Source organism: Moschus berezovskii, chromosome 16 (genome assembly GCF_049115385.1).
Source record: "Moschus berezovskii isolate FMDL1 chromosome 16, NW_MosBer_1.0, whole genome shotgun sequence".
In the NCBI taxonomy this organism is placed as follows: domain Eukaryota; kingdom Metazoa; phylum Chordata; class Mammalia; order Artiodactyla; family Moschidae; genus Moschus; species Moschus berezovskii.
In genome coordinates this window covers 44831876-44847774 of record NC_142475.1, presented here as the reverse complement: position 1 = coordinate 44847774, position 15899 = coordinate 44831876, and the positions used below count along the sequence as shown (strand labels likewise).

General features: G+C 35.1%; 1 protein-coding gene across 12 annotated transcripts in view; it reads right to left on the bottom strand.

Moving 5' to 3' along the window:
- The window catches only part of STAU2 (staufen double-stranded RNA binding protein 2), a 322176-nt gene that overhangs the window by 292058 nt on the left and 14219 nt on the right, over nucleotides 1-15899 (bottom strand). For 3 of the 12 annotated variants that reach the window (XM_055431760.2, XM_055431764.2, XM_055431762.2), the window contains 2 exons: nucleotides 6034-6160; nucleotides 780-925 (listed from right to left, as the gene is read on the bottom strand). The exons of 3 other annotated variants lie outside the window; for them this stretch is intronic. In XM_055431760.2, coding sequence (XP_055287735.2) covers nucleotides 780-925; nucleotides 6034-6160 — 273 coding nt within the window. The remainder of the gene's footprint in view (nucleotides 1-779; nucleotides 926-6033; nucleotides 6161-15899) is intronic. 6 more of the 12 variants (XM_055431769.2, XM_055431765.2, XM_055431766.2 and 3 more) reach the window with 3 other exon arrangements.

The following is a 15899-nucleotide window of genomic DNA, read 5'->3' as shown; positions in this document are numbered from 1 at the left end:
ACCAACTTTTAGAGAATCAATTGCTTCCACATTGCATACAAAAATGTATAATCATTATCATAATCTCCAATATCCAAGATTAAAAATGTACCAAGGATATGTGTGCACAAGTGAGATTTTTAAAAACAGAATGACAGAGCTCAAGCATAAATGCTTTAGTCATAATTTCTTTGCAATGTATACACAAATAAACATGTATGTATGAGGCTATATAAAAATATAAATCAATTTTACATTTAAAAGAACAGTATTATAAATGAATACACAGTTAACAACGAAACTGGTATACACAGCTTTTAGAAATGATGAATCTCGGAATTAAACATCCTACTGGAAAAGGTGTCTCAATAAGTAACTGTTGCTATATTTCACTCTGCAACGATTTTCAGGTTATCAATTACTATGTCATGGGAAAAGCACCATACTTGGAAGCCACAGAATACATGTACAAGTGCTGGAGCTGGCACTCATGAACTATAAAGCAAGTTACTTAGCTTTTCTGTGCCTGAATTTCTTAATTTACAAAATGGAAATCAAAAATTTGTATCTCATGTGGTTTTATTAAGATTTTTGTGAAGTACTATATCAGAATGAACTCTGCAAACCATAATGAGCTATATATACAGTTACAGACTTTAAAATACTTTAAAAGAGAACTAAGAGAGCCTTTAGGCCATCCACTACCCCCTCCCCCCAAAATAAAGCACAGTTAAAACCTGAGATGATAAATCTCACAGATTTTGATAAGCATGGCTCACCACCTCTCTTCGGAACCTTACCTTCGAATGAGCAGGCCCTCTTTCTTTCAGAAGTTTATACTGGGGTTGGACTCTATTGAAACGGGCTAACTCATTTACCAGACACATTGGAGTTTTCTCTTTGGGGTTTGCCATTTTATCTTGGAGAGAAGCTGTAAATAAAAAGGCTGTAAAGTTTTTGTGAAGAATGACTTTACAAAATGGAAGAAAAACTAGTTTTGACTTTTTCAGATTGAAATCAGATTGTATATTTGGATTAAATTATTTTCATGAATTTTAGATAAAAGTTTCAAATCATCTAAATTTCAAATCATCAAACCATTTGATCATCATTCAAATCATCTAAATCATCTAAATTTCCATTACATGCAACAGAAATATGTATCACATTTTAAACAATAAATTAAGGTAACTTTTTTCCTGAGTACCTAAATTGCTCTCTATAACATGATAACAGCATGCTTAAAGATTGAAAAACAGTATAAGATTATATAATAACTTTTAATTTATCCTATAACTTTCTTCTCAAGAAATTTTAGCTTAAACACATAATTCTTATTGCTATAAAACTAAATTTTATCTGTTTTATCATTTAATCTTTCTTTTTCCCTTCTCATTCTAAGGTAGCATATTAAATTGAAAAGGCTCCAGATGTGGGAATCAAGTCCTAAGTTTAATTACTAGCTCTCCCAACTATTATTTTTTCATACCTTTTTTTTAAATGAAATTTTGGGGAAAAAAATTAGAATAATTTAACAAATGACCAGTTATCACCCAAAATTAAAATCAGTATTTTGTTTGCATTTAGTCTTACTTTTTAAAAAAAGGAAAAACAGTATTCATTCCAGTTAAGTTCCCTTTATCTTTTCCAGAAACTACCACTATGTGAATTTAAATTATATCCCTCTCGGATATTCTAAAACACATTTATATGCATTTATATATATCCACGAAGAAATACATAATCCTGACTGTGGTTTTGTAGTTCACATAAATAGTAATATAACAGATGTACCATTTTCACAACGTTCTTCACTCGTCATTATATTTTTGAGATTTAACTCATAGATTCAGTGTATTACTTTTTAACTGATGTGTAATTTTCATCACAATACCTTAGCCACATTTTAACCCTCCCGACTGATAGAAGGTTTTTATTAATAGATTGTCTTCAATTTGTCACTCTTACAAGTTAAAGTTATACTACCCCAAACGTCACGAAGAAGGACTGTACCAAATGACCTTCCCTCGGCAGCATGATAATTGCTATTTCCCTCCAACCTTGAGAATGTGTAGTATGGTCAGATATTTTCATCTCTGACAATCTGATGTCTGACAAAACTGTTTGTGATCACCTGGGTTTCCTCTTCTGGGAACTAGTTCTGTCCTTTTTTCTACTGACTATTTTATGTATAATATTTATCAATCTTTTCTTTTGTGGTCTGTGACTTTACTACCTTAAAAAACCCTCCCCTAAGCTGAAATGTCTTAATTATTTTTACTTAAATTTACTAAGCCTATTATCCTTTATCTATAATATAAGAGTAATAAATATATGGGGGCTTCCCTATAGCTCAGATGGTAAAGAATCTGCCTGTAATACAGGAGACCTGGGTTCGGTCCCTGGGTCAGGAAGATCCCCTGGAGAAGGGAATGGCAACCCACTCCAGTACTCTTGCCTGGAGAATCCCACGGACAAAGGAGCCTGGCGGGCTACAGTCCACGGGGTCACAAAGGGTCAGACACAACTGAGTGACTAACACTACTACTAATAAAGAATATATTCTACTTAACTCTCAGGTTGTTATAAGGTTACAATTTTTAAATATATAGTACTTTAAAGTCTACCACAATTATTATTACAGCTTCAGAATATTTTTATAGTATCTTATTCTATATTTTTCCTTCATCTCATTTACAGACATATTTAACTGCTTTTTAAGTTTTTCTTTCACCTCCCATTTTAAAACTTAAGTCCAGTGGCTGAAACTCTGCCTTCCAAAGCAGGGGGCAGAGGTTCAATCCCTAGTTGGGTAAATAGGGTCCCACATGTCATGGGCTATGGCCAAACACTAAAAAAAAAAAAAAAAAAAAACCTAAGCATAAAACATGCAAATGGATTATTTCCTGCTCAATTAAACTGGACTCACATTATATAAAGAATACATTAAATAAGTGGAAGTAGCTGGTTTTAGGAACTTCATCTATAAACTTTCTATGACAAGGTTTAATGTAGAAAATAGTATCTTTTTTAATACTTTTAATTTACTTTTTAATACCCTTTACAGGACTAATAATTTGGTATAATAACTTGATCACAATCATTATTAGGAAATTATTTTAGAACAATACTACACAAACACCTAGTAAGGCATAAGCTAAAAAAAAAAAAAGAACATAAGCAACCAAATGCAGGACCAATACAGTTGACAGTTAATTCTACAATTAAACCATTCTAAGTGGCTTGCAAAGCAAAAATAAACAAATAAGGAACACCACAAAAAAGGCAAAGACTATTAGTCAAGAAAGGTTGAGGAAATCTACATTTTACTTATTCTACTGCATATCATTCAAATAAACATTTTATAGACATTTCTGTGCCAGGAAGTCAGTTATTATATAAAATACAAAGTGATCTGGGACACAGTCAAATTTTGGTCCTTGCATACCATAATAGTGTTAAATACTAAAGTACAACAGATCATACAGCAACCTGAACATCAAAAAGCAAAAGAAGAATGAAAATGAGAAAACATTTGAGTCTGGTAAAAATGAGTTCGCATAATACTAAAACAGCATTTATACTGCTACCATGACAATGTTCGTAACTCAGCAATGCTGCATATTCATCTGTTAGGATACAAAAAATATTAAGATCATAGCAAGAATAATGTGATGATTTTACAGTATAAAAAGCAACAGCACTGGATTTAAGCATGTTTAAATGTGATTAAAATATGTTTATAGATGCTAAAGCTGAAACTCCAATACTTTGGCCACCTCATGCGACGAGTTGACTCACTGGAAAAGACTCTGATGCTGGGAGGGATTGGGGGCGGGAGGAGAAGGGGACGACAGAGAATGAGATGGCTGGATGGCATCACTGACTCGATGGAGGTGAGTCTGAGTGAACTCCGGGAGTTGGTGATGGACAGGGAGGCCTGGCGTGCTGTGATTCATGGCGTCGCAGAGTCGGACACGACTGAGCGACTGAACTGAACTGAACTATGGCTCTATAAGCTTAGCTCTGTTTGGTAAGAAAATCTGATCTAAATTCCTTAAAGGAAAACGATAATAACATGGTACTAAAACTTACATTCCACTCATTCTAACTTTCTGCTTCATAAAAATTACATGAATCCAATAATGGATTCACAGAATTCATTAATGGAATCCAATAATGGATTTAATGTTCAAGTTTTGGTGTGAGAGATGTGCAAAATACATGTAAGATCCCACTTCAATAAAACCTCAAAGTCCAAATGTTTAGCTAGTAAATTTAAAAATAATTAGTCCTAGTTCAGATTTTATTTTACAAAATTATTAAAACTTTATTTTCCATAGTTGTTACTGCATTCAATCAGAAATCTTATTAACAATACTAACAGAGTTCGAAGGATTGGGGGCGGGAAAAGTAGGGGATGACAGAGAATGAGATGCCTGGATGGCATCACCGACTTGATGGACATGAGTTTGAGTGAACTCCGGAAGTTGGTGATGGACAGGGAGGCCTGGCGTGCTGTGATTCATGGGGTCGTGGAGAGTCGGACATGACTGAGCAACTGAACTGAACTGAACAGAGTCCAATGACAAAGTAGTAATAAAAAAATTAAACCAAAATTTTGATTAAATATCTACAAAATTATAAAACTGGTCTATAAAAATTGAGATCCATAAACTACATATTATTTTTTAGAAAAGTCAACAGTACAAAAAGTGAGAAAAAAAAGATATATATATATACATTGTTGCATAAGTGTATGTTTTCAAGAGACTGAAGAAAGCTTCAATTCAATTTGGTGGCTGGAATAGTAGATACCTACTTAGAAGTAAATAAAATTAATGACAATGAATTTCACAATTTAAAAACTTTGCTTCTGAGAAAACAAATGCCATATACCTAAGAGCCTAAGAGCCTGTTTTGGGTATCTCTGCACCGACTGACTTCTACACATAACCTTGAGAAAGTACTTGAATCTCACTTTTCTGGACAGTGAAATAGAAATAAAAATTGTTTTTATATTACTGGATTATAGTATTCTGATACTATGAACAATAAGAATCCATTATTACTCTGCATATAAATAATCTTTAGCACTCTATCACTGAAAATGAATACAGTGATACGATTTCATAAACTTCATGGCTTCCTAAGATAAAATATTCTGAGTTAAAATGTTGGTTAGGATAAGCTGATTATATTCATATTATTAAACTTCTTTAGTATTCTATAAAAAGCATGTATTTGCTGTTATTTTTCCACTGACTTACTGTAACATATTAAGCTTGCTTCCATTGAAAAATCCCCAAGTGTGATATATATTACATTTAAGATTTCTCATATTTCTGTTAGGGAAGCATTTACCTTGGATATAAAGTTTGTTTACATGTAACTCCATAACTCTGACAAGTTACATTGGTAAAATAGCTGTAACAACAGGATCTGCATACTCAGCAAAACAGAGGCCTACCCTACTTTTTGAGACAGATTGTTTCTATACTTCATAAAATGTCCTAAACTCTCTGGGACATGATCTTCAAAATATGCCAAAATAATACAGTTTATAGTTTTCAATCAATAGGCAAAGAATACTTGTTCCTAAGGAGTTCAGAGTCTGTGAGAAAACACACACACACAGAAGGAACAAATACACTGGACTACAACACAGTAGGTGCTGAGATAAGGCTTTAAAAGGGACTCTTTAGGCGAAGGGGTGTTGAAAGGCAGGTTTCAAGGGGTGGTGATTACATTACATTACATTAGTTAAGGAAAGCAGGCATTCACCAAGTTAGTGAGGGAGGGAAAGAGAAAGAGCCAGAGCTTTTCCAGAGCACACATGCAGAAGAAAGCACATTAAACACATCACCTTCTGGAAAATGCAAGCAGATCACTGGCAGAATGTAGAATGCAGAGTAGGTTGCAGCAGAAAAAATATGTGACCAGAATCCACCAAAATACCAAAAGTTGCCTAAGCCAGAACTCAAGAGTAGCAACATTTTTAAGGTAGTTAAATTACAGCTGAAGTGATGCTAGGAAACCATAGGCTAACCTCACCTGCCATAGCAACTCTCTCCATAGAAGAATCCGTGTCCACCACAGGTACAGAAAATGACTTGAACACAGTCTCTCTCTCTCTGCTGGCTCCCCTTTCCCTATTCCCTGCTACTGGAAGGGGCTCATCCTAATTCCCAAGTAAAATAAAAAGAAAGAAAACAGAGTCAAAAAAGAACACGGAATTTACCTTCCACAGAGTCCTGCCCTCTAACAGAAACGTAACTTGTCTGTCCATAGCTGCAACTAAAACATAGCTTATAACTTCACATCAGGCTGTAACCTAAGGCTGTCCACGCAAAATCACCACCCAAGGATCAACTTGCTGTACTAGAATTGCCTGTTAACTAGGAAAAATTAAAGTTCTTATCTCATATGGTTGTGGTGGTATTTTAGTCACTATGTCATCCAACTCTTTTGATGCCATGGACTATAGCCCGCCAGGCTCCTCTGTCCCTATCTCAAATAGACAGAAAAATGAATTCCAAAAGTATTCAAGTGAAGAATATAAAAATATGACAAAAGCACAAGAAAACTTGGCTAAATGTATGTCAAAATCCTGCAACATAGAAGACTTTTAGACAGAAACCTAAAAATCATGATGGGATGAACTGATAGATTTAACAACACAAAAATGTAAAACTTGTGTAGAGAAGAACGCACCAGGAATGACACTAAAAAACTGTCAACATAGACAATTCCCCTGGTTCTATAGATTAATTTGGTGAAAATCAACATTTTAACAAACCTGAGACTTCCGACCCATGTACATGACATATAGTCAATTTTAATTATTGAGATGATGACATCTCAGTGATAGCTATGTTTTTTAACATTTCTGCAAAACAGTGAATTATTAAATACTGAGTCATTGTTTCTGGGGAAATAAAAGGTTAGGTTTCTGTAAACATCTGGGCATAACATTTTTTTTAAGTCAATTAATAAATAACCTTGTTTTACGTGTGTTTTATCTAGCTAAAGATCCCTTACTTAATATATACTGTTGAACTCACTAATATTGAACTCAGAGCCAACAATAACTCCTGAATGAAGTTTAGCTAAACACATATGTCTTCTCCATAAGACATATCCCAGCCTTCCTGTGCTTAAAGATACTACAAAGCACTTCAGCACTATGCTTGGGAGCCATTTTAAATAGCTAAATCACCAACCAAAAAACACAAAAATAAAATGTGGCACTAAATAACCCAAGAAAAGGACACCTGCTTATGGCAGGAGAACTGAAACGAGAGCAGACTGTCATCTTGTTCAAACCCAGTTCAGATTGTGCACACAGGGCAACTCAATTTTTCACCACTCCGCACTTGTCAGTAAATGATCACAAAAGCACTGCAAAGATTATTTAGGGATTACATATAAATTTTAGCAAATAGATCAACTCACAAATACAGAATCCATGAATAACGAGGATCAAATGGATCTCAATTATTTAGGTATCCTTTCATTTCAGCAGTATTTTATAGCTTTCAGTATTAACAAACTTTGTTAGATTTATCCATAAATATTTCATATTTTTATATTATTTTTAGATAGTAATTTTTTCAGATTGTTCCTTGCTGCACATGCTCAATCATGTCAGACTCTTTTGCAAACCCATGGACTACAGCCCATCAGGCTACCCAGTCAATGTAATTTTTCAAGTAAGAATACTGGAGTGAGTTGCCATTTTCTAGTCCAAGGGATCTTCCCAACCCAGGGATCAAACCTGCGTCTCTTGTGTCTCCTGCAATGGCAGGTGGATTCCTTACCATTGTGCCACCTGGGAAGCCTTGCTAGTGTATAGAAACACAATCAATTTTTGCATATTTATCTTGTATCCTTCAATCTTCCTATACTTATTCATTAGGTCTAGTAGGAGTCCATCAGACTTTCTACATAGAAATTCAGGTCACATCTGCTTTATTAGGACTTTCTTTTATTCCTATTCCAGAACCTATTGCCTGGTTCTGCATCTCACTAATGCTGACACTGGAGTCTTTAGAAACCACTCCTTCCACTTCAAATATTTTTGGAAAGTTGATGTAGAACTAATATTCTCTCTTCCTATAGTATTTAGACATTCACCAATTGGTCCAATAGGTGAACTGGACCTACAGTTTTCTTTGTGGGAAGTTTCTTAACTACAACTTTAGTATCTTTAATACATATCTAGCTATTCAAATTATCTCTTCTTCTGCTTCCTCGAGAATTTATCCTTTTTCTACATCATTAAGGTGGAAACTAACGTCATTTATTTGAGATCTTTCTTCTTTTCTAATATAAATATTTAAAGCTACAGATTTCCCACGAGGTACTGTTTTAGCAACATCTAATACATTGTGTTTCTGTTCTTACTCAATTTAAAATACTTTATAATTTCCCTTTTCGTTTCTTCTTTTAATCATGACTTACTTATAAGATGCTATTTAATTTTCAAATATTGTAGATTTTCCAAGGATATTTCTATTAATAATTTCTAATTCAATTGCACTGTTATCTGAGAAGGTTCATATTAGGAGTTGATTCCTTCTGATTTATTGAGATTTGTTTTATGGCCCAAAATACAGTCCATCTTGGTAAATGTTCTGTATGAACTTGTGAACAAATGGGTATCCTGCCCTTCTTGTGTAAAGTGGTTTGTAAACACAGCCAGGTCAAGTTGGTCGACAGTGTGATTCAAGTCAACTACATCTTTGAAACTTTTTTTTCTGTCAATTTGTTACATCAATTATTGAGAGGGATCACTGAAATCTCTGACCATAATTGTGAGTGTTTCCTTGAATTTCTATTAGTTTTTGCTCCGTTTGTTTTGAAATTCTACCACTAGGTGCCAGTGGCTCAGTGACAAAGAATCTGCCTGCCAATGCAGGAGACCTGGGTTCAAACCCCAGGGCAGGAAGATTCTCTGGAGAAGGAAACGGCTACCCACTCCAGTACTCTTTCCTGGGAAATTCTGTGGACAGAGGAGCCTGGTGGGCTACAGTCCATGGGGTTGCAAAAGAGTGAGACATAATTTAGCAACTTAACAGCAACAACAAAATATTTAGGACTAATAGTCCTCTTAATCAGCTGATCCCTTTATTGTTACGAAATGATCTTCTTTAACCCAGGTAGGAAATATTCCTTGCTCTGAAACCTACAGTCATACTAATAAAACCACTCCAAGTTTCTTTCAACTAAGTCAGTTGTGTTACGTCTTTTTCCATTCTTTTAATCTATTTGTGTTTACAGTTACTATTTCTTACAGGCAAGTATATGGTCGGATCTTGCTTTTTAATTCAATTTCAGCCTTCAAATCAGGATGTTTTTTAACCCTACGTTTTTATTTTTATTTTTTCCTACGTTTTTAAAACTATGAAATACCACACAAATTTATGTGCCATCTTTGTACATCTCTGTATCATTCCAATTTTACATGTGCTGCGGAAGCAAATGCTAGACTATTTACATTTAATGGGATTACATAATATCATTAAGTTTGAACCTATATTATTTTTCCCATCTGGTCTTTGGTCCTTTCATCTTTTCATGGTTTCTGTTGACTTAATTATTTTGTATATTCAATTCTATCTATTGCTTTGGCTTATTAGCTGCAAATTTTTGTTTTGCTATTTTACTAATTGCTAGAGTTTATGACATATATCTTATCTACCTTTATACTGTACCACCTAATGAAGGGCATTAAAATCTTTAATAATATCCTTCCATTTCTCCCTCAACCCTCAAGCTGTTACTATGCACTCTACTTTTTTGTATTCTATAAGCCTCACAATAGCTTATTATTTTTGCTCTGAATAATAAATTACCTTTCAAAAAGATTAATAAAAAAAGATTATACGTTTACCCAAATAATGACCATTTCTGCTTTTTTCTTTGTTCATCTTTTGCATTTTCCTGCTGCCTGAAGGACATTCTTTAGAAGTTTTCTTGTAGTGGTAAGGTATTTGTATAGACATTTCTCAAACAATGACATACAAAAAGCCAACAAGCAAACAAAGAGACATTAAACATCACTAATATCAAAGATGCAAATGAAAACTCTAAGATGCCACTTCATGTCTAGTACGATGGCCATTAGCAAGGAGGAGAGGGAGGGAGGGAAAAAGGAAGGGAGGAAGAAAGGAGAGAAATAAGCACTGGTGAGGATGTGGGGAACTTGGAGCTCTTGTTTATTATTAGTGGGAATGTGAAATGGTGCAGCCACTATGGAAAACAGTCATTAAACAGAGAACTACCATAGGATCCAGCAATTTCACTTCTGGATATATGCCCAGAATAACAGAAAGCAGGCATCTGAACATACACTTGCACCCCCATGCTCACTGCAGTATTACCCACAATAGTCAAAAGGTGGAAAAACCCCAAATATCTACTGACAGATGAATGGATGAACAAAATCTGACATACACATAGAAGAGAGTATTAGCCAGCCTTAAAAAAGAAATTGCAACACATGGGATGACATAAATGACATTATGCTAAGTAAAATAAGCCAGTCACAAAAGGACAAACATTGCACAATTCCACTTATGTGAGAGCAGTCAAATTCATAGAAGTAGAATGGTGGTTGACAAGGGCTGATGGATTGAAGAATGGGGAATTAGTTTAATGAGTATAGAGTTTCAGTTTGGGAGTATCAAAATTTCTGCAGATGGATAATGGTGATGGTTGCATAATACTGTCCATGTACTTAATGTCACTATACACTTAAAAATGGGCTTCCCTGGTAGCTCAGTGGTAAAGAATCCACCTGCCAATGTAGGAGATGTGGGTTCAATTTCTAGGTTGGGCAAGTCCCCTGGAGAAGGGAATGGTAACCTGTTCCAGTATTCTTGCCTGGGAAATCCCATGGACAGAGGAGTCTGGTGAGCTACAGCCCATGGGGTCACAAGAGAGTCAGATACAACCTAACAACTCTGTAACAACAAGACTTAAAAATACTTAAAATGTTAAGTTCTGTGTTATATACCAAATATTTTATAATAATTAAAAAATTTTAAACAAAAGAGTCACTTCTTTTTCATTTCCTCTGGAATATATTTTTATTGAAGTATACTTGATTTACAATGTTCTGTTAGTTTCGGGTGTACAACAAAGTGATTTAGTAATATATATAAAATATACACATATATTAATCAGGTTCTTTTCAATGATAGGTTATTACAAGACACAGAATACAGTTCCCTGTGTTACACAGTAGGTCCTTGTTATTTATCTATTTTAAACATAGTACTGTGTATCTGTTAATTCCAAACTCCTAACTCATCCTCCCCTACCTTTCCCTTTAGTAACCATAAATTTGTTTTCTATGTCTGTGAGTCTGTTTTGTATTAAGCTCTTTTGTATGACAAGTCACTTCTTGAAAAACATTCTCAGAGGGAACAGAATCCAAAGTGGACTAGTCTTTTATGGTATGTTTAAAATGTCACTTCACTCTTTTCTGGCTTGTGCATTCCAACAAAAACTCTGTCATCCTTATCTCTATTTCTCTATATATGTCTTTTTTTCCCCCTGACTGATTTGAAGATTTCCCTTTACTATCACTGATTTTCAGTCATTTGAATATTGTTTCTCTGAAATGAGATTCACTGAGCTTTACACAGTTATGAAATTTATACTGGATTGGCCAAAAAGCTGGTGTGGGTTTTTCCATAATATTTAATGGAAAAGTCATTATTTGGTCTAATAGTTTCCTGTTCCCCCTCCCTTCTCCTGAACATCTAATTAATTTATCCTAGACTTATGATGTTATCCAACAGCTCACAGACACTCTGTTAATTTTTTTCTCTCTTTTCACTCTTTGCTTCATTTTGGTTAGTTGCTATTCCCTACATATTCCAGCTCACTTACCTTTTCCTCTACAGTGTCTGCTATTAATTCCCTCAAGTAGTTTTTACTTCAGATACTGCATTCTTCATTTCTAGAATTCCCATTTAAGTCTACTCTCATACCTTTTATTTATACTCTCATCATTTTCATATTTTCCTCTACCTTCCTGAACATTGACAGTATTGTTAATAGCAACTCTTTTTACAGTTTTGTCTGCCGAATCAATCATCTTTGTCACTTCTGGATCTCTTTCTAGAGATTAATTTTTTTACCCTAGGTATGTGTTATATTCTCATGCTTCTTTGCAAGTATTTTAGATTTTTAATAGAAATGAAAGTGACATAACATCAAATTAGCCATTTCAAAGTGAAGACATCAGGGGCATTAGTACAGCCACAATGTTGTACAACCACCACCTCTATGTTTTTATCACACCAAAATAAACTCCATACCCACTAGGCAGTTATTCCTCTTTTTTCCTTACCCCCCAGGACCTGGCAACCACTAATCTGCATTCTGTCTTATAGATTTACTTATTCTAGCTATTTCATGTAAATGGTATCAGATAATATGTGACTCTAGTGTTTGACTTCTTTCACTTAGCAAAAGGGTTTCAAGGAGCATAACATTATACCATGTATCAGTATGTCATCTTTTCTTACAGATAAATAATATACTATGGTGTGTATGTACCACAATTTGTTTACCCATTCATCCATCCATTTGGGCTGCTTATATAATCTGGTTGTTATAAATAGTGTTAATATGTACATGTGTCTGCACAGATTTGAGTAACTGTTTTCAATTATCTGGGGTATATATCTAGGAGTGGAACTGCATGGCAATGTTAAACACTCTAAAGAAATCCCAAACTCTTTTCTACAGAAAATAAAACATTTTACATTCCCACTATATAGTACAAGTGTTCTGCTTCCTCCCCAACACCACAACACTTGTTATTGTTGGTCTCTCTGATTCCAGCCATCCTAGAGAGCAAGAAAGGATACTCCTGGTGGTTTTCACTTGCATTTCCCTAATTACTAATGAGGCTGAATATTTTTGTTCACGTACATGTTGGTCATTCGTACATTTTCTTTGAAGAACTATTTATTCAAATACTTTACCCATTTCAGTTGGGTTTCTTTTTATTGTTGAGTTATAAGAATTATAGATCTTATATTTATGTCACTGATCCATTGTGAGTTAATTTTTGTATGTGGTGTGAGATAGGGGTCCATGTTTATTCTTCTGCATGCAGATATCCAGTTATCTTAGAACCCTGATTTGTTGATGATATTATTCTTTCCTGCACTGTGTGGTTTGGGGCAATCTTGTCAAAAATCAGTGGGTCGTATACTTATTAGCTTATTTCTAGCCTTTCAATTCTATTCCATTGGTCCTCCTTCCTTATGCCAGAACCACACTGTTTTGATGACTGTAGACTTATAGCATGTTTTGAAATGGAGTATGTAGGAGCCATCCAACTCTGTCCTCTTTCAAGATTGTTTTGGCTATTTGGGCCCACTGCAATTCTATAAGCAGTTGAAGATCAGTTTTTCAAGTTCTGCAAAAAAAGGTCTCCAGAATTTTGACAGACTTTATACTAAATATGTAGACTATTTTGCATAGTACTGCCATCTTAATACTAAGTCTTCCAATCCATAAACAAAAAATATCTTTCCATTTACTTGAGTCTTCTTTAATTTCTTTCAACACTGTTATATAGTTTTCAGAGTACAGGTCTTCCAATTACTGTATGCTTCTGGATGCTGTTATAAATGGAACTGTTTTCTGAAATTCCTTTTTGGATTCTATACTGCTGGTATAGAGAAACAGATCTGTATTTTGTATCATCTTGTACTGCAGCTTTTCTGAATTCGTTAGCTCTATTTTTTTTTCTTTGTATTCATAGATTATTTGGGATTTTCAATATATATGGCACATGTCATCTGCATAGAGAAATGGTTTTACTTCTTCCTTCCAGATTTGGATGTCTTATATTTTTTTTTCTTCTCTAATTACTTTGGCAATAACTTCCAGTACAATGCTGAAGCAGTGGTAAGAACAGGCATCCTTGCCTTGTTCCTGAATATAAGGAGAACTTTTTGGTCTTTCACCATTAAATCGGATGCTACCTGTGAGTTTTCCATAAATGTCCTTTATCATGTTGAAGAAGTGCCCCTCTATTCCCAGTTTTTGAGTGTTTCTATTATGAACAGGTGTTGAATTTTACCAAGTGCTTTCTGTATCACCCAGAAGGTGATCATTTTCTATTAATGTAGTGGATTATACTAACTGATTTTCCTATGCTGAACCACTCCTGCGTTCCTGGAGTAAATTCCACTTGGCTGTGGTATACAATCCTTTAAATATATTGTTGGATTTAGTTTGTTAGCATTTTGTGGAGGACTTTTACACCTATATGCATAAGGAACACTGATTTGCAGTTTTACCTTCCTCATGGTGCCTTTTTTTGGCTTTGATATCAGAGAAATACTGGTTTTATAGAATGAATTAGGAAGTATTCCCTTCTCTCCTATGTTTTGGAAAAGTCTGAGAAGGATTGGTGTTAATTCTTCTTTAAATGTTTGGTAGAATTCATTAGTGAAGCCATCTGGTTCTGGACTTTTCTTTCTTTGGGAGGGTTTTTTAATAAAAGCAAACATTCACTCTGTTTACTTCTAATAGGTTTGTTGAAATTTTCTATTTCTTCTTGTGTCTGTTTTGGTAATCTGTGTTTCTAGAAATCTGTCCATTTCATGTAGGTTATCCAATTGGTTGGCATACAACTGTACTATAAGCCACAGTACTCTCTAATAATTCTTTCACTTCTTTAAGGTCATGGTAATGTCCCCACTTTCATTTCTGATCTTAGTTATATGCATCTGTGCTCTTTCTGTCAGTCCAGCTTGTCAGTTTAGTTGACCTCTGCAAAGAACCAACTTTTACTTTCAGTGATTCTCTATATTGCTTTCCATTCTCTATTTTATCTCCACTTTAATCTTTATTATTTTCTTTCTTCAGCTAGCTTTGGGTTAATCTACTCTTTTTCTGGTTTCCTTAAAGTGAAAAGTTAGGTTATTTGTTTGAGATTGTCCTTTTTAAATGTAGGTGTTTACTGCTATACATTTCCCACTAAGCACTGCTTTTACTGAATGCCGTAAGTTATAGTATGCTGCTAAGTTGCATCAGTTGTGTCCGACTCTGTGTGACCCCACAGACAGCAGCCCACCAGGCTCTGCCGTCCCTGGGATTCTCCAGGCAAGAACACTGGAGTGGGCTGCCATTTCCTTCTCCAATACATGGAAGTGAAAAGTGAAAGTGAAGTCACTCAGTCGTGTCCGACTCTTCGCGAACCCATGGACTACAGCCTACCAGGCCCCTCCATGGGATTTTCCAGGCAAGAGTACTGGAGTGGAGTGCCATTGCCTTCTCTGAAGTTATAGTATACTGTACTTTTATTTTCATTTGTCTTTGTTGTTCAGGCATTCAGTCATATCCAACTATTTGCAACCCCATGGACCGCAGCACACCAGACTTCCCTGTCCGTCACTGTCTCCTGGAGTTTGCTCAAACTCATGTCCATTGAGACAGTGATGCCATCCAACCATCTCATCCTGTCACTCTCTTCTCCTACTGCCCTCAATCTTTCCCAGCATCAGGGTCTTTTCCAATGCATTGGCTCTTCACATCAGGTGGTCAAAGTATTGGAGCTTCAGCATCAGTCCTTCCAATGAATATTCAGGGTTGATATCCTTCAGGATTTACTTGTTTGATCTCCTTGTTGTCCAAGGGACTCTCAAGAGTCTTGTCCAGTACCGCAGTTCAAAAGCATCAATTCTTCAGCACCTCAGCCTTCTTCATGGTCATATTCTCACATCCGTACATGACTACTGGAAAAACCATAGCTTTGACTACATGGACCTTTGTCAGCAAAGTGATGTCACTGGTTTTCAATACACTGTATAGATCTTTTCAATATACTGTATAGATCTGTCATAGCTTTTCTTCCAAGGAGTAAGTGTCTTTTAATTTCATGC